We start from the raw sequence: 22719 nt of genomic DNA on the forward strand, positions 1-22719 counted from the left end.
AACAGATCCGCTTTCTCCCGCCTACCCGCCCCTGCTCCAGGATAATCCAATCTGTGTGTGTGTGTGTGTGTGTGTGTGTGTGTGTGTGTGTGTGTGTGTGTGTGTAGGACACAAATAGCAAGCAGGGTGTGACTCACACTGAAGTTGTCTAACTTGATTAAGCGAGCGTCTGCCTGTAACTAACTAGTTGTGCACGCATTTATTTACACGTGCACCCAACCAAATGATTCGCTACACGTTAGGTTTTAGTAACACTGAGCGAGGGTGAGCAAACATTTAGGCTCAAGGGTCACGTTTATCTGTCAAAGCAATGTGTAAGATTTTATTTTATTTTTTTAACAACTAACGTGCTTTTTTTCACGAACTTTAATATGCCCAAAAATGTTCAAGGGTTAGTGACCATTGAGAAAAGATGGTCAAAGACCCTTCCAAAGTTATCTAAATGGGTAAAATACGCCAACTTTTGATTGTTTGGCCTCTTTTGCTTGCCGATAAATGAGCACACCAAAATGCAAGGAGCAGCTCTCTGTAAAATCTGCATTTATAATGAATGTTAAGACAGTCGCTGCACATAAAAAAGCAGCATGTGATATGATGTCATCTTTTAAATGAAACATGATGGCTTGTTTGACTTTGACTGTGTAAATTTATTTAAAAAAAAAAAAGAAAAAACATTGGTGGCAGGCCGACATCAACAGTTTACATAAGGAGGGCGCTGGACGTCTTGAATTAGAAGTGCAATGCTTTGTGTGTGTGTGTGTGTGTGTGTGTGTGTGTGTGTGTGTGTGTGTGTGTGTGTGTGTGTGTGTGTGTGTGTGTGTGTTCTTCACTCCCGCTATGTACGGTAAGCTTGCGTGAGTGCCTACAGTTACACACGAGCCAAATTTAGACATGAAAAAGCACTCGCAGGCTACATCGTGGTTATTCGAGGTTAGTGCTTGCAATTAAACCTGGCATTTTAGTTTCATGACTTACACGAATAGCTGATGCAGATATTTCCACAATCCATCTCTGTTTGAACAGACACACAAACACACCATTTTAAGCTCTGCTTTGTCATTCGCTAGAGCGTCCTTGACCGTGACGTCAACTCATTAAATTGAGATAAAAGCCAAGCCAACGGATCTTTTCACTCTGATATTAAAAAAAAAAGTGGGGGGTGGACCGTTGTTCGATTCCTTGTCCATCATTTTTGTTCACAACATCACACTTTTGGGGTGATTGGGGGTCCACGCATGGATGAAACATCCATGTTTGCTTTGACCAGATTGTGTAAAGTGACACTAACAATAGCTCAAGTGTGTGTCTGTGTGGAAACACGGGCACCCACTCCATGCAAATACCACGTGCACAGTACACACTGTATCCATGGCAACAGAGAGAAAAGGCTGACTCGCTACATTTTGCCACCCCGGAGAGAAGGGGTGAGATGGCTGAACAGCGAAGATAATAGAAGTACTGTCAAATATGAGAGCAAACCTCTTAAAAAAAAAAGGTGTCTAATGAAAATGTTCCACGATTTAAAATGGTTCCCAGGCATCTTGATAAAAGCTCTCTGACATTTTCTCGAGAAAATACACATGGGATAAAGAATTAGAGCACACTTAATATGCACTTGTCACACGATGGTTGGAATCGCCGGTTACCATGACAACCACGGCTAGTGCATAGGCGACTAGAGAACTATCTGCATATAAACAATTCAAATGTCCCTATTCCATGATGTATACCCCTTTTAAATGAACCATTCAATAGAAACATGAGAAAACAGAGATGAGGATAACAGATTTAAAACAAGTTATAAAAAGGATGAAAAAGTACCTTCATCAACATCGGACAAATAGTCCTCTGTGATAATTTCGGGAGCATTGGCCTTACAGGCTGTGTGATGGGGATGGAGGCAAGTGTTAAAGAAGAAACATGGAAATGAAGTCAAGGAAAGAATTCATGGACAAATGATGGCATAAAATGAAATGAAAGAAAGCACAAATTACCAGACATCAAAAGAAATACTGACTGGGTGTTAAGTTTTATAAGCAATACAGAGCGCCTACCGTCATCGTCCGACATGTCCAGCACCTCGTTCATGGTCTCGGGAACGTTCATCTTGTGCTTCTCTGTGACCGTCTGTGCAAACGACACAAAAGATTCTCGACGTCAAGATGGGCATGTGCAAGGTGAACGATTGCGCTCCATGACCATGTTGCCCTTATCTGAACAAAATAGTCAATAATCAACTCCAATACATTGTAAACCAGCAAAAACGTGCAACGGCTGAGAGAGAGAAAAAGAGCTGCTGGACAGTCGTGGAAATGGATACAGTCCCATTCCATTTGTCCATATGCTTCAGCCAACGTACCTGCGTGGTCAGTGTCTCCTCTGTGACCACCTTGAGCGTGTCCACTACAGAGATGTAACCCAGCCTCTTGGCGATGGACAGAGCGCTGTTTCCATTCTGCATAGGAAGCAAAAGAATATGACACACAAAGTCCCTCCTGGTTACCTCGACTAAGAAAGTTTATTCAACCCCCCCCCCCGTATGATTGGTTCTTTGGCACACTGAAAATCTTCATGGGCCACTGGATGGGTTAACAAGGCCATCAAAAATAAAGTAAGAAAAAGAAATACCACCAAAGTGTCACACCAAAAAAAAAAAAAGTTCTAACTTTAAATAAAGAAATAAACACATTTATTAAAGAATGAATTTGTGAATTAAGACCGTGGTACCGTGGTGAGCTCATTGGGCGAGGCTCCGTGATGCAGCAGCAGATTGATAATGTGCGTGTGTCCCTGCTGGGCGGCCTGATGAAGAGCAGTGTAGCCGTTCTGTGAGACACCGAAAAATACATTCATTACACAGCGCAGTGGAAGAATATAATCAAATAAAAGTCCATTTCGGCAGCCAGTCAGTCAGATGAATTACCTTGGTTTTAGCGTTGACCTTGGCCTGGTTTTTCAGCAGGAAGTGGACCATCTTCACGTTGCCGTAGTGACAGGCCACATGGAGAGGAGTGTAACCCAGCTGAGGACAAAGAGAAAAAGAGAGTAACTTTTATGACATTGTCATTCAAATACAAATGACAAAGCATGCCAGAGAATTAAATAATGATGCTAAAAAATGATTTTTATCTCAGTTGAGTATTAAAGTGAATGTGCATGCTTGTGTTTGTCAAGTTAAAGACAGTTCATGGGGTCACCTTGGTCTCGGGGTCTGTGGTGGCTCCATGGTTGACCAAAACCTCAGCCACGTTGACTTTATCCTCCTGGGCAGCCAGATGGAGCGGGGTCAAGCCGTACTAAACATCAATGGCACAAAGGATGACTTAGGTGAATGAATTCCAAGTAAAACACCTTTTTTTTTTCTTTTCTTTGTATGTTCTTTAAGTTGCACCTTGTTGCTCGTGTTGACCGAAGCGTCTCGTGCCAGCAGCAGCGTCACGACGTCCACGTTGCCCTCCTGCGCGGCCAGATGCAGCGGGGTGATGCCCTGCCGCGTCACGCTATTGGTGGATGCGCCGTATTCCAGCAGCGTGGTGGCGATCTCCAACTGGTTCTTCTTGGAAGCGATGTGCAGCGGCGTGTAGCCGTTCTGGACCGCAAGTGTACAATTTCAACATACTGACTTTGCACCATTAATTTGACTTTACTGCTCAGGATGAATTCTTTTTCAGCATTTTTTTTTCCAGCTTTCATAGATCAAAGTCCATCCTCTGTGACATACACTGGTGGCATTCACAATTTGGCTGCGAACAGAGAGGAGTTAGTTTTATTCACTAGCTTAGCGGCTATTCTGGTCCATTCCAACAACAGGCAAATGCAAATTCGTTTCTAATTTAAATAAAAATGACGATAAGCTGTTCAGAAAAAGGATGGATGGCATCCATCCAGTTATCCATTTTCTGTACCGCTTTTCCTTAGATTCCATATTTAAATGTCAGTTAAACACTCTTACTTTGTAGTTTGATATTTTCCCCGCAGACCTGTAGATTGAACAGTACAAAATGTGTTCCAAAGGGAATTTGGGATCTGTTTTTTCAAATCTGGACCAAAATGTCACGATTTCGGATTTGAGCTGGTCGCACCCATCCAACTTTGCACTTGGTGAAAATAATGAAGAGAGGCTCTCACCTTGGCGGCTGCATGCGGTGAGGCTCCTTGCTTGAGTAACAATAGCGCCACCTTCTGGTTATCGTAGTGTGCAGCAACATGCAGTGGAGTTAGTCCACTCTGGACACACCAGCAAACGTACAGTGTTAGGTGGCGGTTAGAGCTCAATCGTGACTCCTGGAGGAGGCAAAAGGGGCGTCACCTTGCCAGCGGCGTCTGGCGCAGCGTTCTTTTGCAGCAACAGGTTGGCCACTTCCAACTTGCCGTACTTGGCCGCAACGTGCAGCGGGGTGAAGCCCTTCTGCAAAGACGCAAGAGGAGCCAAATTGGTTCCCTTATTTCATGACATGAGGGAGTCAAAAAATATTTTTTATATGGATATATGTATTAACTTTAAAAAAGCAATATACTAACACAAGTTAAAATAGATCATATGAAAGATACATCATTACACAAAACAAAATAAAACAAATATCTAAAATCGAAATCAATACAATTGCAAAATCGATCTAATTGAATTGCATCAGCGGTAGTGAGTGTTGCATGCTTGCGATGTTCACCTTGGTAGTGATACCCAGACTGGATCCCTGGTCGAGCAGCGTTGCCGCCACTTCTCGGTGACCCTCCCGCGCGGCCAGATGAAGAGGCGTGTACCCGGAACTGGTAGTGGTGTCGGGCGATGCCCCGTTGGCGAGCAGCTGTTGGACGATGTCCTGCTTGCCCAGACGACTGGAGATGTGCAGCGGCGTCTGCTCGTCCTGCCCGTATCAAAAAAAAAAAAAAAAAAAAAACAGGCCAATGGAGTCAAGTGATGCAAGATTGGTGAGACATTGTACAGAGAAGACGCGCGCGCACGCACACACATTACCTTGGCCTTGGCATCAACTCGCGCGCCATTCTGGACCAAATATCGCACCACATTGGATTGTCCCGCCCTTGCAGCCATGTGAAGTGCAGTCTCCCCTCTCTGGAACACACACACACACACACACACACACACACACACACACACACACACACACACACACACACACACACACACGCACACACACACACACGCACGCACGCACGTGCGCAAATTAAAAAAACACAAACACAAGGAGGTTTGGAGTGCAACTATGACATAAATAAAATACTACCGTACTTTATTCAGATGCTAACTCTCCTCCTGAATTTTCCAAAGAGACACAAGGGTGGAGAAATGAAGCGCTCCCATTTTTTTGTGCACGCCCTAATGACGTCCCAGAACACCGGTCGCCGCGGTAACCCGGCCACAGACACAGCGTGGGCGAGCAAATACTTGAGGTTGATGAACTAACTGTGCAGTACTTTATTCCCGCCTGTTCTGGTTGTTCCCCAAAGCCCCCCCCTCGATTTCTCACCCATCCTGCCCTCCCCTCCTGGCACGACAACTCCAACAGGAAATTTACGGTGGTAGCTTGCCTGGATTGGATGGAAACACGTGGAATTAATCTAATAAAGGGGTGTGTTTCAACGCACGTGCACTGCATTTACATTTCAAGCACTTTACAGTTGAGCCAGAATAATGATACATTTTTCCTGAGGATATTACTAAAACTATTCACTTGTAAATGGAGAAAGCAGAGTGGTAAACATCTCAAGATGATTGCAGAGACTGGTCTGAATTGCTACTGGCAGTGGTGGAAGTTGAACAGCTGATTAGCTGGCAATGGCTAACTGCCCAACATAAGTGTCCAGCAAAAGATCATCATTTGCAAAATATGAAATCTAAAACGAGAGTATAAATGGACGAGCTATTTAATTTGATTCCCAAGGATGTTTATGCTCTTTTTCTTACTCACCACGTTGCTGGTGTTGGGCGAGGCGCCGTGGTTGATGAGCTGGTGGACGATGTTTTCATGTCCCATGAACGCCGCGACGTGGATGGGAGTCAGGCCCGACTGGGGGTGGGGGAGACAAAATTGACATGACTTCAATCTGAAATTTTTTTGACATTTGATTGATACAGGAAGTGGAAAAGTGAAGAAAATGTGGAGCTCCTTCCTCTGTTCAGGTCTGAGGGTGGCTTAACACATTGCAAAAAAAAAAGAAAAAAATCATGTTGTTTGTTGAAAACATACTAATTTGCTGATTGTCATGTCAATCATGCCATGTCAATTTTTCACACAAATAAATTTGTTTTGTCCCGTTTTTAAACCCAGTGTCTGCACTACAAATAAGTTGTAGTTCACCCCAAAGGTGTTTTTGCACGCGACACTCAAAGCCCACATTTACGGCTTCTCATTTTGTCCCATGTAAAGAGCAAAGGAAACCCTTCCCATAAATTTGCAAGCCTACAACTGACCACAATGGCTCTGTTCCAAGCCCCAGTTTGTTCATTCAGCGCTGCGTCCCGCTACTTTTCTCCCATACGCTGTGTGGATGTGCGACATACCTCGGTGACGGCCTGTATGGAAGCGCCGTGCTTCAGCAGGAGCTCCATCACCTTGACTCGGTTCTTCTTGCAGGCGATGTGCAGCGGCGTGAAACCATTCTAGAAGCAGACGGAGGACAAAGGTGACTTCAAACAAGGATCCGGGAACAGAACGGCTGCTGGAACTTTGGATGGAAAAACCCACACTCTACTTTTTCTTCCCTCGACGAAGAGCGCGTGTGGAAAGAATTCACTCTGAATGAAAAGAGTTTGAGCTCTCGTCTCTCCTTCCTGCTTCAAGTTGCTCAATGCGATGACTTCACACCACTTTTTTTTTTTTCCCTTTCTTGACTCTGGACCCTGCCAGGCTCTTTAACCACACCCTGACATCTCCCGTTACACAACCAGCACAGCTGTCTGAACTCTGGGACAGCAGCTGAGGACGCAACATCTCTGAGGGTAGCATTTGAGATACATTAAGTGAAGTCCATGAGAATGTCGGATGGGGTAATTAATCGATTTTATTGATTACAATGAGTTGTCAGGATAATTTTCGTTATGGATTTTTTTAAAAATTTTTTTAGAGGCTTCTATTGCACAGCCTATTTACACTAACATGGCTGTGAACAGAAAGGACAGTCAGAGGCAACACAAAACAAATCAAAGTACCAGTGTAGCAAGTAAAAGTAAGGTAAGAATACGTAAATGGCGGACTTCATGAAGAGAAAAAAAGAAATCTGCCTCCTCACCAGAGCCTTGGCATTGGGATTGGCCTTTTTGTCCACGATGACCTTGGCCACCTTGTAGTGACCGCAGTGGGCGGCGACGTGAAGCGCCGTCAAGTAGTCGTTGGTCACGTCGTCCACCGGCGCATCGTGATGCAGCAGCAGCTGCACGCAGTTGAGGTGGTCGCCTTGCGTTGCCATGTGGAGCGGCGACAGACCGTTCTGGGCGGGCCGGCGTCGACAAAAAGTGTTAGAATGAAGGCTAACGGGAAGAACGTTAAGCGTGATGCGGCAGGCTGCTCTGGGGCGTTACCTTGGTCTTGGAGAGAATGGGAGCCCCTCGGCTGAGCAACATCTCCACCACCTGCTCGTGGCCGCTCCGGGCTCCGCAGTGCAGCGGTGTCAGACCGTCCTGAGGCATTGAACACACCAGTCAAGTCGACATACTATACAGGAGCAGGGGTGTTAGCATATGTATGCGTGCAGACCTTGGTCCGTGCGTCTATCTTGGCTCCTCGCTCCACCAGGAGGCGCACCATGTTGCCGTTCCCACGCTTGGAGGCCACGTGCAGTGGCGTGATGTCATTCTGGACGTAAAAGAAATTCATGTAAAATACATCCATTTATCCATTTTTTCCACAAGAGTCCTGGGGGGCTACAACCAGGACTGATGATCTGTTCGCGACGTTCAGTTTGTAACTTGCTCTCCAATCATGATGATAGCAACCGATTTTACGTTATATATTTCCATGTGTCAATGTGCCAAATGTTCTGGTTCCAAAGACTCTCTATACATTTGTCTATACGGGACGACGGACATGCAGTACGTGCGACACGTGTCCTTCTGCGGAGTGACACAGACAGCTGGCACATACTTGTGTCACAAGCACACACATACAGACACACACCACACAAACTAACCCGTGCCTTGAAGTCGACGGCAGCGCCTCTGTTGAGCAGCAGGGTGGCCACGTTGATGTTGCCGTAGTGAGCGGCGATGTGGAGAGGCGTGAAGCCGCTCTGAGATGCAGAAAGACACACACGCAGACAAAAAAAAAAAAACAGAGACTATTAAAATGATGCGGCAAGGTTTTTCCTGTGAGACGATGGGAGGCAAAGCTGCAGCAACTCAGGAACGAGTGTTGTTGAACAGAATAAAGCGCATGGGCTGCTGTCAAATGAATAGCATGCAGATACAAGAACACGCGAGCAGTTTTTAGTTGTTGGTAACAGCAGAAGATACAATAAGGATTAAATCATAAATATATTCATGCAGGAGAGCATGCATCTGACACAAACACTACATCTACATCAAAAACATCATCTTGAAATGTCACAGGAGCGAAAGAGGATTCTTTCCGGTGCACAAAACATCCATCCAAACATCTCTGGGCTATGTTCTCAACCACAAGGGTGCAAAATACCCTTTGTTAAATACGCAGGCTGCCGTGTCTGCGGAATTACAAACGCCCAGTCTAACACGCCTCTGCGCAGGTTGAGACCACACGTCGCACCTGAATTGCGCTGGTCACGAAAATAGAAGTCCTCATGTTAGCTTGCTGACCCCACACATCCATTTTGTACACACATACATAAATACAGTCTACGTGTGTGTGCGCACACGCACACACAGACACACACACCAAATGTAAATGAGATGTGAGGCTTCAGGTGCACAAAAAGTGAGGCAGCAAAACCTTTCATGCTAGCATTTAGTATCCATGCTAGCAGCGTGAAGGCTTTGCAGTGAAACCATGGGGAAGAGGAAGAGGAGGAGAGAGGAAGAGCAGAGCAAGAGAATGTGTGTACCTCTGTTGTTCTATTCACCATCATCTAGAAACAGAAGGTCAAAGAGGGACGGGGTGAGAAAGAATGTGGGGTGGTTAGAGTACCACACGACAACAGCGACACCATGGCGGCACCAAGCGGCATGATGGGTACGCACTCCATGAAATGACTTCAAAGGGGACCGGACGCACGACTGGACTCCTCCTCAACAGATGCTAAAATAAACACCCTGGCAAGATGCCGTCTTCCATTTGCCTACCTTGGACTCCACATCGGCGTTGTGGTCACTCTGCAGAAGGAGGGCGGCGGCCTTGGTGTCGTCCTTCCTGGCGGCAATGTGCAGCGCCGGGAGGCGTACCTTGCCCTTGGTGTCGTTCTCCAGGAGCAGTGACACCACCTGGTCGTGGCCCTGCTGCAGCGCCACCGCTAGCGGCGTGAAGCCGTCCTGCGCAAACAGCCAGAGAAACAATGTCGTTTACACTTGGTCCTTACCGATTAAACTAAAGAAAAAAAACATGGGTGGCTCATGTATAAATATACATTTTATTTCATCTATTTACATTACATCCATTTGCAGGTCGACTTTTCTAATAACTTGTCTTTCTTTATTTGAGTCGTTGAATATGTGTATTCATTCAACGGTCACCTCTGTGGCGATGCTCTGACTGGAGCCGTGTTCCAGCAAGTAGTGCACCACGTCCAGGTGATTCTCCTGCGCCGCCATGTACAGTGGCGTGAAGCCATTCTGGAAATAAATACCGCACAAAAGAAAAGGATACATTTGTGACATGAAATCAAAATGTGCTCTCTGTGTCGATTATGAAACACCGCCATGGCATATCCTCCTTATCATGCACACTCTCGATACACACACTGTCACCTCTGGACATAGCTTACACCTGATAACACAAGCGTGTGCATGTGCACGTACGTGTGTGTGTGTGTGTGTGTGTGTGTGTGTGTGTGTGTGTGTGTGTGTGTGTAGACCAATTTTAATGCATTTGATTCATTGGTTAAGTCATTAAATTGAATTGTAATAAGACATTAGGATGCTTTTAGTAATTTTCTATTTTGTTGTTTTCTCCTCAGTTTACCTGTGACTGCGCATTGATGTTGGCGTGGTGTGTGACCAGCTCCTTCACCACTTCCATCTGGCCGGCCAGAGATGCAATGTGCAGCGCCGTGTTGCCTTTCTGTGCCAGGGGAAAAAAAATAAAGAAAATACATTATAGCAATGTTTGGAAATGTGCGTGCATGCATGGCTCAGCTCCATTTTCCAATTAATGGGGCACTCCATGTTGAGTGTGTGAGAATGTGACACACCTTGGTGGCAGCATCCACGTTGGCGCCCTGCTGAAGGAGCTCGGCCACCACCTCCACATGGCCCTCCTTGGATGCCAAGTGCAAAGCATTGAGGCCATTCTGTGGACACATGTACACATACCCTTTTGAATTTTGCTGGTTTGTGACCGATCCGCACTTACAATGAGCCGATTTTGTCAAAGAAAAAAAGGGGGGAAGGAAGAAAAAAAAGAATTCAGGGCACTCAAAGTGTGTTTTAAAACTGACCTGATTACAAATGTTGATATCCACGCCATTCTTCAAGTAGTCCAACGCCTTCTCTAAGTTGCCGGCGCGCGCTGCTCGTAGATAACAAGCATTCACGTCCGTCTGTGAAAAAAAAAAAAATTATAATCACATACCAAAATATGAAAAAATGCTGACGGATTTGTTGGAAAAATTGTGCCAGGTATTGCTGGGGAAAAAAAGTTTGTTTGTATATTAAACAAAAAAAAAAACTTTTTCCAAGAGAAGCAGCATTAAAATTTGAAATTTTGCTTTGTGAAAAAAAAAGATTTTAAAGCCATATGACCTTGTCCTTTCTTTCATATAAATAACAGCGCTAACTTCTGTTTGTACAATTAAACATGCACAGGTTTAGCTGATCAACACAAACGCTCAACAAGGTGACTCTGATACGAATACGACATGACCCGCTTGACCTTTTACATGCCAACCAGAAGCCTTCCGATGAAACTTGAGATACGCCAAGAATGCAACCTTGGTTCTTTCGAAAAACATTGCAGTGGGACACGTGCCAGCAAAGAAGCATCACAAACATGTTTACACTTCACAAATGTTCAAAAAAAAAATAATAATAATAACAAAAGACAACACCCCCCCTCCGCCCCGCAAAAAAAATAAAATAAACGGGGAAGTCTCATTTGGGTTTGAGGTGAAATTTTTAGTGTATATTTACAATGTTTTTCAAATTCCGCCACAGAAGCAATAGTTTCACTGAGCAACATGAACTTCGGTGGGCAGGTCCATCATGAGTAGACCCACAAAAAACTGACACAAAAATTCTGCCATTTCATTTCATTTTCAGTGTGACGTTGCGATTTTAAGGTCAATTCCTTCAAAGACAAACCTGTCCTATTGATTCTTCCCGACTTCCACCAAACTTGAACTGCGGATAGCAGGACAGATGAGCAACACCAAATTGTGAAAAATGCCCCTTTACGTCATCGCCTGTGGGTTTAAGCATGGCGGCCAAGTTTGCAGTTTGTCTTTGTACCCTTCGCTAAGCCACGCAGAGCTGCCTTCCAAGGTCAGGTGTTTACCTCCATGTGTGTCGGCGTGCACCCAAAACACAAACACATTCTCCTCATCATCACGATGGGGGATGGACGCAGGTTCAAGGCTGCAGCGAGGCAGCACCGGCGCACCACTGCAGAGCACCATGACCCCCCCCCACCTCACAAAACGACCCCAAAGAAGCATATAAATCCTCGACTACTATCAGGACGGTCCATCTTCCGCTCCCAACCTAAGATGGGGGACTTACCACGGGACAGTCAGCCGCCTCCTCCACGGCCATGTTGAGCCTCAGCCTGCGGCAGAGAGTGTGAAACCTGAGCGCTGGTTGCTACTAGCTAGCACTACCACTGACTGAGGAGGAAGAGAGAGGGAGAGAGTGGTCGAGAGAGATAGGGGCATTATGTCAAAGCTAAAAATACCTGGCATGCAGTGAGAAAGTCCAGAACACGGCGGGGTCCTCGTGGGGGTTTAGACGGAAGAGTTCCGGTGCTAAGCTCAACGAGTGATGCAAAACAGTGCACGCGTGTCTGTGTGTTTGTCATGCTTGTGGGTGCAGAGAAACCGTGCATGACTTACAAATGTCATACAAGCCATTCGTTTTCAATAACGATTATCCTCATTAGGGTCACAGAGAGGAGCTGCAGCCTACCCCAGTTGACACGGGGCAAAATTCTGGGTACACCCTGAACCGGTTGCATATAGTGACAAACAGGAAATTATACTCACATTGACACCTAAAGACAATTTAGGGTGTTCAATAAACCTAATATGCTGTTTTGTTTTTTTTTTGTCAAACTTTTTTCAAGAAATCATTTTTTTAGGGGGTGGCATCCATCATTTCAAAGTGCATCCTGGCTGACGCCCAAGTAACTTTTCCCGACTCTTGTGCTGACTATTTTTCAACAATTAGACGAGCGACTTCAGTAACTGCTAGCAAACCGACAAATCAGCGCAATTATTTTCACACTGTATTTCATAAGACAAAAACAGATGTTGTCAAGCTTGCTGAACATTCAGATTTTTTTTGTCAAACTTTTTTCAAGAAATCATTTTCTTAGGGGGTGGCTTCCATCATTTCAAAGTGCATCCTGGCTGACGTCAGAGTAACTTTTCCCGACTCTTTTGCTGACTATTTTTCAATGAGACTAGCGACTTCAGTAACTGCTAGCAAACCGACAAATCAGCGCAATTATTTTCACACTGTATTTCATAAGACAAAAACAGATGTTGTCAAGCTTGCTGAACATTCACCCATTAGGAGAAAACATCATAAAAACGTTTGACTGCAGGTATGCGCTGCCTTACCTCACCTGTACAACTCAACACGTGTTACTCTTCGGCAACAGACGGATGGACCAACATTTTTGGAGTCACACGGCACACAACTAAAACCAAATTATTTTTTTCCCCTTAGTAAAATTCATTAATATTCCATCTCCAAAACTTGACAAACAGTGTGATCCATCCTAATTTTGGGACACTTCCTTCTTAAACAGACAGCATATGCCGAACGGTGTCCGGTATGACTCACCATATCTGGAGCAGACATCTGCTGCCTCGGCACGCTTTGGGTACTGCCACAATCAAAATCACCCCCGCCAAAGACCACCTTGCCGTTGGGTATGCAAAGACCCAGACGGCGCCATATAAAGGCCCCATCTCGTTTGGTTAAGAAGAAGAAAAATGTGCCGCTTGGCTCACCCTACTCTCATAGTCCAAAATAGCGCAGACAGACACAACTACCCAAAGGCGGCAGACGAGGCTTTCAGGGCAGAGAGATTAGCGGGATTTATAAGGTTCCTTCAGGTATTAAAGCAGCAAAACACTTTCTAGGAGACTAACGAGTGAACTTGGCATTCAACCATTACTCCAGTGAGGGTGTTAGCATTGTTCTCGCAGAAATTAAAGAGTCCCAAGAGGCTGGGACGTTAGCGTCATGTTAAACCACCACTCTAGTGAATCTTTGGGCAAATTCTTTCAGGAAAGGAAAAATTCTCATGAAGCTAGCAAGTTCGTTTAGCATTTAACCAAAAACAGATTGGGGCTGACAATCAAATATCAAACGTGTTCAATATTCACAGCCAAAAATCTTTGTGTAGAAAGCAGACCACTTGAGTTATGAGGCTAGCAAGTTAGCGCAGTTGATTTCATTTAAAACGACAAGTTGCAATAACAAGCAGGCTGTTCAATTAATATTTTGGGATGGCATCAAACAACACACACACACACGCCCAATGAGCCATCCTCTAGTATTTTCTGATAATCAACTAGGAAACAGCAAGAGGGACAGGTTGCCATGGAAACAAATGTCCTCAAATTTGCTGCGGAAATGTTGCAGAACTTTCTGGTGTTTTTCATTGGTGTCATTATAAATGCAGTGTGCGCGTTACTTCTTCAGAGACAACTTCAAACCCTGTAGTGGCCAAACATAGCATCAATTTCAACTTGGGTGGAAAACAAATTACACCATGTTCAGTGTACATTGATTTGAAATGCAAACATCGCTCCTGCTGTACACAGTGAGCAATAAAATGGATGTAATGCCGCTTGAATGTGATGAAGTCATCATAGGTGGGAATACGATCAAAAGAGGCGTGTGTGTGTGTGTGTGTGTGTGTGTGTGTGTGTGCGCGTGTTTTGTCCTGCCTCTGACTGCTTGTGAAAAGCTGCGATCTGATTGGCCAGCTGGCTACTGCAGTCCCGGCTCTTCAGATTCAGATGGAGGAGGAAAAAAACCACTGACACACTCGCGTGGCGTCCATACAAACATACACCTCCTTTCTTTTGCACAGCGGCATCCAACAGCAGACAACCCTCCAGCGTGTGTATGAGTGGTTCATGTCCATGATGCTTCGTTGCATTCCCAGCGAGCGGCCATGTTTACCAGTCCAGACACCAGCATCAGCCCCTCCCAGCATTAGACACCTCCAATAAGGGAAAACTCATAGAACTATAATAGCAAAGAGGGAGCGGGGTTAGCATCCGCTGCTGCGGTGGCGGCGTGGGTTAATATCCGAGACAGAGCAGTCGAACATGAATAAATAAACACAAGTAGCACACTGACTTGACAGGAATGTGTGCGGTGCACGAAGCCAGCTAACACGGAAACACAACACTCCAACAATGCTAAATAGGACAACAAAAAGGGACACAAAATAGGCCGGGTCGCTAAATCAATTCATTGAAGTTCTTTTTGTCGACACAATTTTATTTAGTAGCTTCTGTCATTACAAACACTGCTTTGTTGTTGTGCAACCGCTTGCACAAACGACATGACTGTGAACGGAGAGAAGCCAGTTTACAAAAGCAGAGTCAGTGTTGTCAAGTAGGCGGTTTGGTTGTTATATTTAAAGTAAAAAAAAAAAAAGTATTCTTATATCTCATTTTCATTTGTCTTCTATTGACCCTCTGTTGTTTGTGTTCATTTTCCAGCAATAACTTCAATCAGATTTTTGAACCTGAAATTGGAACAATTCATGAACTTCTGCATCCTGCTCTGAACGCCGGTGCCTGATTATCCTGTGCAAAGATTTACATCCCACCGCCACGAGGTTGCTGCTGACGAGCTTTCTCTATCGACTCCCATCGCTTCTCCCGCCATGTACCGTCTTTCCTCTCTCCTCCGCCCTCTAATGGAAGCGTTCCATAATTCATGCCGCTGCTCCTGAAGAGACCGTCGGCTTGCGGAGGCTCGCAAGGCTTTGCTCACATCAACACAAAAAAACATGCAAACAAGCAAAAGATGACGCAACGGTGCTGGAAGAGGTTTTAGGCGACAACCGCTCTGCTACAAGGCTACCGTGCTGTCGCAGGGACACTGCTTGCTTATTGAAAGGAGGATAACGATTTTTATTCTTTTCTCTAAGGGCAGTTATGGACCAATTTTTGGAGTTAGTTATTGAAAGAAAAAACAATTTAAATTAAGGATCGTTTAATTTTAAGTCATGGTCAAGTTTTAAAAATGTGTATTTTGGAAAATATATTTCATGAAAATAATGGTGACAAAACCGCAGTGCAACAGATATGCAGCAAGCAAAAAAAATAAATGAATAAATAAAAAAAAAAAAAACAGTAAATGAGCCATCAGGACGAGACAGTGAGGATCATTTTTCCATCCCAGTGCCAAGAAGCAAAACATCTTGCTAGCATTTTCCTTGTGTCAACAACAACAACAAAAGTTGTTTGCACACAAAAATATAGAAAGACAAGAACAAGCAAACACGAGTTCGCGCTCGCGTTTTCCTTGCACTGGACCAAAAAGAATGCCCCAAGAAAAACAAAAAGTCTCAGTAACAAAAAGGTGGGAAATGAAGGGTGGCGCCACACAGTGACAAAAAGGCGAGAACACACACGCACGCACACGCACTCGAAAACAACGAATCAATTGAAATGTTGATGCTCGAGCAAATGATCATGTAAGATTTGTCCATCCAACTGTATTGATCACCTCACGGATGTTTGTAACTTGACGTCGCCGTTTGCGTGCGCGCCGGCTGAAAACTCACACTGACGACACGCGCGGCGAACCGCAGGGTGTGACTGCTGACAGCTAAAACACACGAGTCTTGTGCGCAGACACACTTTTGGCATCCAAAGTCCATCACTGAGGGATAACAGAAAGCAATCAGATGGAGGGAAATATACTGGAACTACAGCTGCTCGTTGCATTTCTCTGATTTGCTGAATTAGCAACGGATGACAAGACCAGAAGCAAAATATTAATAGCAGCCAACTGCCTAAAATACCACCCTGTCCTCTTTCCCTCATCCATCTTTTTAAGTCTCCCAAAGGACCGAGCACAACACGCGCCTCCATCTTCCTCCCTTTTCTACCTTTTTCTTCACATCGCCTCGCGTCCGCTTCCTGGCCCGCTTGCGCTCCTTCTCCCGCTCTTCCTCAGCCGCCACAAGGTTCTCGTCCGCCTTCTTCTTCAGCTGCGAGGCGGCATGCGCCATGCCGTCTGCCGCTTAATCCGCACAGGTGGGCGAAAACGGAGGTGCGGTGGGGTGGGGATGGAGCGTCACCTCCCGCTCCTGATGATCTCCCTTATTTTTTTTTTTTTTGCGTCGGAGGTGGATGTCAGACCTCCTCCTGGTCGTCAATTAGCTTTTGCGCTCGAGGTCGGGATGTTCCCCTGGAGATCCTGCACAAATACGTCCTTCATTCCCCTCCTCTAGAAATCAAATAAATAATAAAAATCATCTCCTGGTGGCATGGTCCTCTTGTAAAATCATCCCAAGTGGAGGTCCACACATCCGCAGAGAAGCTCAGGGAGCATCCCGCGCTGAAGAGGAAGGGGGTGCAGACTGGTTCCCGGCACCCCCCCGGAAGCACCTGAGCGCGACACGAGCCATCCGCTCCGCCGCGTCTCGATGGGACGTATGGGCGGGATGGGAACGGCGGCGGGAAAAAGGTTGAGATTGAGAGCAGGAGGTGGGAAGAAAGGAGGGGAGAGGCTGGGGGATGGGGAGTGTTTCAGGGAGGGTAGGGGGGGGGGATCAAGAAGAACCTCTGCTTCATAACATCTGACACTTCATGAGTGGGAATACAGTACAATAGGGGATATATTTCTGGCAAAAGAGCAGGTTGGATAGAAGCGTGAGTGTCATGATGATAGCGGTTACGAAATTGTATCTTGTACCTCCCTCAAGGTCAAATTGGAGCACTTCAACATCAAGAAGCACTTCAATTACAAGCCTCCGCTGCACTGCACATTAAGACTGAGATATAGCCCTGAAATAAAATCTTTTTTTTTTTCCACAAAATGCAATTTTCATAGATTTTTTCCCCCCCTTCACCTATAGAAAAAGCAAATCACAATCTCAAATCCTGGCAGTCCTGCCTCATATAAATGAGCCACTGCTCACCGAGTCCTCCTCTACTGCGAGGTGACCGGGGTCTTAAAATTGAGTCCGGTCATCAATTGAGTGAGTACTGAGAAAGGATTTCGACCAATCCAGCAATGCTTTCCAAAAAGCAGATCTCTGAATATGGTGCATGCAGTTGATACATCAACTAAGAGTAATGTAGCAGAGCCTGTTATTAAGCAAATTGCAAATCTGCTCTCTTCACGGCCGCCCCCCCCCTCAACTCTGCGGTCAGTACAGAGTACAGATCTTGCCAACTAGGAGTGGAGCAAGGGGAGTAGTATCACCCAAACCTCAAACTGCAAGTGCAATCTGGGCAATCAAAGCACATACAACCCGCCACAGAGACAGCCTAGATTGTGATTGTATTTTCTTTCACAGAGGCAGCACTTCATCCACTTGAGTTAGTGCAGGTGCATGCATGTGGCCCATGCAGCGGACACTTCGCCAAACCCAAATGCCTTATGGAATGGACAGTCCGGCCAACCGACAGACAATAACAAAGAGAAACAGTAGGCTTCAATGTTCTAAATGTTTGTATTTTGTCACGACTACTATGAGGAGGAGAATGAAAATAAATATTATCGTGTTGTTTTCGATATAAGCTTTGTCATGTTGGAGAAAAAAATGTATACAGCTTGCCTTGTTGCAGACAAAAATAAATAAAAGGTTGATTGTAATGGACTTTCTGGCCACTTGATGGCGGCATTGCACTCAAAACGAAAAGGAGCTCCAGCTTGGTTTCCCTTGCTGTGTTGAATAGACCCTGCCAAGCTCACCAACTCCTTTTACTTTGGAACATGAAGACACGTTGCCTGTTTTTGAAAGCAAATAATGCTGAGTATGGTGTTGATCCAAATGAATGATGGTTCAAACCTGGCAGAGATCTGCGTTGTTTTATAGTAGCTGACAAATGACATCCTCAAAAGTATCTATTCTGCCAGCATCTAGTCACAGGGTTGGGCAAAATATGATCAAAAATATACCTTTCCTCATTCTTCGATCTAGGCCACTAGCATTATTACATCATCAAACGTCCACTCCACATCCAACCTGACGCACTTTACTGCAAATGGACATTTCAAATCAGATAAAGGAACGATGCAATTTGTCCCAGCGAGTGTTTGGAGACGCGGATGCAAGCAGTACGGGATCACATTAAAACAAAATGGAAGCTTCCGGGACTGGCGGCTAAAAGCAATTGTGTCGACAAGTTTGTGTGTCTGTCTATCTATCGGTGTGTGCGTCTGTCTGGAGGTGGGCTTCTCCTGCCGGCCACCCTGCCAGCCGTCTCCCTGGCAACCGTTTACACAGCTACAAAAATAGCACTCGCTCCGAGTGCAGAGTATCCCTTCGCCGTATGGAGCCGACCGCATCACGCCCACCTTCACACCTCGCGTCCTTCCACGAGGACACATAGATCCCCTTGATGGTGAATTCCTAGCGGAAAAAAAAAAAAATTAAAAAAAAAAAAAGAAGAGGGAAAAAAATGCATTCGTTTTCCAGGCTAGTTTGCCTTGCTTAGGTCTTAACAAGTGTGCACAAGTGTCATTGAAGATGGGGATGATGTGTAATTACGCCGGATTGTAACCGCACACCTTTATCTCTTTGACTTGTGACAACAAATCTGCACCCTTGCCTGCCTTTCCAAGCGCTAATCTCCATGGAATTATAACCCCTGCGTGACATGATGAAGGTTAATTAGACATGAACTTTTCCTTTATAGATGCTGATAGCTCATCATAATTCAGGCAGTATAAATGGCCTGGTTTAACTCAGCCGGGCATGCACAAAAAAAAAAAAAAAAAAAAAGACGACAACACCTTGGCAGGTTGTCATGACAACGCAACAAGGAAGGAAGGAAGGGCCTGTGGCGGTTGGCAAGATGATGAGGAGGTGACGGGAGGGAAATACAAAGGCTGCCCGGGCATCCCTTTGCCGCATTAATGTCAAAACGCAACCATTTTGAATTGTGAAGAATCATATCTCCTTTCAACGGTTCTCATTTAATGAATAATCTAATTAATGAGTCGGATTTTCTGGCGGAGGGAGACGGGAAGTGAGCGCACTGGAGCAAGATGAAGGCCGTAAGAGGGGCAGACGAGCGTCAGACAAATATGAGGGTGAAACGGAGATGGCTGCCTATTCCCTGAAAGCGCTGACATCACCCTTGGCACACTCCCGTCGCCATGGCTACCAAGGTCCATTAGCCTATTCGTGTAACTGTCAAGACACCTTCTTGATTCCGCTCTCGCTCTCTCCGAGTTCCACGGCCGGACCGCCAGTTAGCCGCGAAGGCCATTTCTATGACAAATGGGGAAGAAAATGTCAATCAAAAATATTTATTGTTATTTTTAAGACCTTAGATAGCGTACGGTATATTTTTGTGGTCATGGAATGACTTGACCGTGGTCAAAGGACACATGCAGGCATGCCAACATGGCGCTAACATGATAACTATCTCAGCTAGCCGGCCGGGGGTGTGAAATGTTTCTCCAAATTGCAGCAGAGAAGATTATACGATCATATCGACTTCTTGTTAATTAACGCGCACCAAAGCTGTTCCGAGGAGTTGCTGAGCAAGGCGACGCAACGACACGTTTGGAACGCACCCACTGGAAGAGTAGAAGAAGAAGAAGAAGAAAAGGTGTTCGCTTAACGAGCCAACAGGGGCTTCGTTCTGTTCCCGGGAAGTGTGGAAGGATCCCAGCCAAGCGTCCTGCTCAGCACAAAAACAATATGTTGGCACGCTGGCGGGAACGCTCACCCGCCGGAATATCAGCCGCTCGCTTCTGCTGCGAGCTGCTTAGCCAGCGACATGACTTTTAAGGAAGACGACGACGTGTAGGAATGCTGAATAATCGGCAAGATACATTTAGGTGAAGATGAATTCAAGGTATTTGGCCAATCTGGACAGAAAATTTTGTTTCCACAAAAATCCCATTTCCGATTTTCATTGATTGTGTCATAAATGACAAAGAGACGATCCAAATGACAGAAGCAGCTCAAAAATGGATTTCATAAGCTCAGAAGCATTAGAATACGGAACGCGCCATGTAAGGGATGTTTGATATCACATCGCAAGGGCACATGACTCTTCAATCTTTGGTACCTACCGATACCAAGAAACGATACCACTAGTACTGTTGAACATGGATATGTGAGAAATAAAAAGCACATGTGTGGATGATTTCAAATAACGCGTGGTGAGCGGATGCATGACATGGAAGGTTTGTGGGATGGAAAGGGCCGAATGTGGGCAGCCATCTTACATAAGCCGGTGAAGTCCACGTTTGCGCGTGTGAATCAAGCATTTGGAGAGCGCGCATACACAAGATGCCCGCCTCCCTCATTCAAGTCGAGCTCGCCTGTCAACAAAGCACGCTTAAAAAAAATGTCTCCAAAAAAAAAAAAAAAAATGTGAATAGCTTTAGCTCAGAGCCTCAAGTTTTGAAACGCGGGTATTAGCATGTTTTTGTTTGCTGGTCTGACACGTGGATATTTTTGTCAACAAGAATCAATTGTCATGTTCAAGTTTCACCCAAATTTTGCTTTTTAAATAAAAATGGACAGATTTTGTCGACGAGATTATCGTTTTATATCTACATCCAGATTATGCCTTTATATCTGGTTTAGCTCAGCGCTTTGAGTGACAATGACCATTTTTGTTTTGCCTTCCCATTTTGACACCGCATTTCTGATGCATTTCAGTTAGCATTAATAGCTTAAAACTGCACGATCACCGATACTCGATACACAACAGGCTGGTCGGACACCAGTTGACGCGTTTGTCAACGGGAATAAGTCACCATTTTTAATTTGAGAAACGGGAAAAAGGTTTGTTTAGCTCTGAGCCGCGCAGGTTGTCTGCGTGTGTGCGCACGCCTGTGTGTTTGTGTGTGTGTGTGTGTGTGCGTGTGTGTCGGAGTGAGCTGACTCAACGAAAAGCTACAGAACAACCATTCTTGGCCAGCTGCCTTTTCCCCCATTCCATTATTTTAAAAGAACTGATTGGACTTAGCGGCCTCGTCTGGTCGTAGCATCACAAAATGTTTAAACAATGTCATATGGCTTCATGTCATCTTGCTGTCGTCGGAGGCCAAGTGGACACCCCATGATGGGGGGTGGTGGGGTGGGGGATGCATCAACAGGCTGCAACAGCCGCACGAGCCGAACACACCCCGTCAGCTAACACACACGCGCACAGACACACACGTATATCGGGGGATGTCAATCGAGGTGAGTCATACACTACACTCTTACTTTTGCGCTTCGAAACAGGTTTCAAGGTTTTTTTTTTTTTTTTTTAAAGGAGGTATTTGGGGAAACAAAAATGTCTATCACCAATGATGCTCCGAAAAAAATACAAACATACAAAAGACACACAAAAGAGTGACATTCCAGCAAAAAAAAGTGAATCTCATTCTACCTTCTTTCCTTTCTTCTTGCGAGGAGCCGACTTGCCCGTCGCTTTTTCCCGAACGTCCTCGCTCATGGCGCCCGCCGCGATGGTCCCCAGGGGCCCTTTGTTTACATCCAAAAAAAAAAAACCCCCACCCCAAAAACCAAAAAAACAAGGGGTTCTAATCCAGCATGGATGAGTACAAAGACGTGTATGCGTGTGTGTGTGTGTGTGTGTGTGATGCTGACACACACACACACATACACACAACCAGCCAACCAGGCGGACTGACTGGACTGGGCGGAACCAGGAGCGACGCCTTCTCGCTCTTTCTCTCGGTGCGTCTCTCTCGCATACACACACACACACACACACACACACACGTACACACACACTCTACAAGTGGGAGTGAAGTAGCAACAAGCTGCGGCAGGTCATTCTTAAATTTTTTTTGCTGTTTTTCTGACAAAAAGTGCGCGAGGAAAGGTTTCACTCTTAGTTCGGTTCCTTTTGCTTGATTAGGCGGAGTTGATGGATGAAGCAGATTGAAGCGCACGCGTTGGCCATGACCTGCAGCGGCGCTACTGACTCACCGCCAACCGGTTTGCTGCCTAGGGAACAGCAAGACATCCGCACGTTCTCCTCATTGCTCAGCATTATGAACACTACATGCTGGCATGGAAATGGGAGCTCAGAACATTCTTTTAAATTGATATGTGATTAATTTTGCGTTCCCCCTCCAAATATTTTAATCATTTTTTTGAGTAATATTTGTGTTTATTTGGTCTCCTTAGACAAATGATTTTTTCTGGTTTTCCTCATGGATATTGATTC

At 45.4% G+C, this 22719-nt stretch overlaps 1 protein-coding gene across 27 annotated transcripts in view; it reads right to left on the minus strand.

Annotated features, from left to right (window-relative positions):
• Positions 1–22186, minus strand: part of LOC109512600 (ankyrin-3-like) — a 51370-nt gene extending 29184 nt beyond the window's left edge. For 11 of the 27 annotated variants that reach the window (XM_019864490.1, XM_019864482.1, XM_019864465.1 and 8 more), the window contains exons 1-25: positions 16449–17001; positions 10585–10686; positions 10339–10437; positions 10110–10208; positions 9662–9760; positions 9275–9460; positions 9037–9060; positions 8149–8247; positions 7716–7814; positions 7541–7639; positions 7252–7449; positions 6524–6622; positions 5931–6029; positions 4976–5074; positions 4668–4865; positions 4310–4408; positions 4129–4227; positions 3392–3589; positions 3198–3296; positions 2924–3022; positions 2728–2826; positions 2360–2455; positions 2055–2127; positions 1822–1881; positions 976–1011 (exon numbers count right to left, since the gene is read on the minus strand). In XM_019864490.1, coding sequence (XP_019720049.1) covers positions 976–1011; positions 1822–1881; positions 2055–2127; positions 2360–2455; positions 2728–2826; positions 2924–3022; positions 3198–3296; positions 3392–3589; positions 4129–4227; positions 4310–4408; positions 4668–4865; positions 4976–5074; positions 5931–6029; positions 6524–6622; positions 7252–7449; positions 7541–7639; positions 7716–7814; positions 8149–8247; positions 9037–9060; positions 9275–9460; positions 9662–9760; positions 10110–10208; positions 10339–10437; positions 10585–10686; positions 16449–16571 — 2680 coding nt within the window. In that variant the 5' untranslated portion in view covers positions 16572–17001. Of the gene's footprint in view, positions 1–975; positions 1012–1821; positions 1882–2054; positions 2128–2359; positions 2456–2727; positions 2827–2923; positions 3023–3197; positions 3297–3391; positions 3590–4128; positions 4228–4309; positions 4409–4667; positions 4866–4975; positions 5075–5930; positions 6030–6523; positions 6623–7251; positions 7450–7540; positions 7640–7715; positions 7815–8148; positions 8248–9036; positions 9061–9274; positions 9461–9661; positions 9761–10109; positions 10209–10338; positions 10438–10584; positions 10687–11863; positions 11940–16448; positions 17003–21912 lie in introns of those variants that run through there. The other 16 variants (XM_019864647.1, XM_019864632.1, XM_019864639.1 and 13 more) reach the window with 9 other exon arrangements.
• Positions 22187–22719: the final 533 nt, after the last annotated feature.

The sequence above is a fragment of the Hippocampus comes genome, unplaced genomic scaffold, assembly GCF_001891065.2.
Source record: "Hippocampus comes isolate QL1 unplaced genomic scaffold, H_comes_QL1_v1.1 scaffold74, whole genome shotgun sequence".
In the NCBI taxonomy this organism is placed as follows: Eukaryota; Metazoa; Chordata; class Actinopteri; order Syngnathiformes; family Syngnathidae; genus Hippocampus; species Hippocampus comes.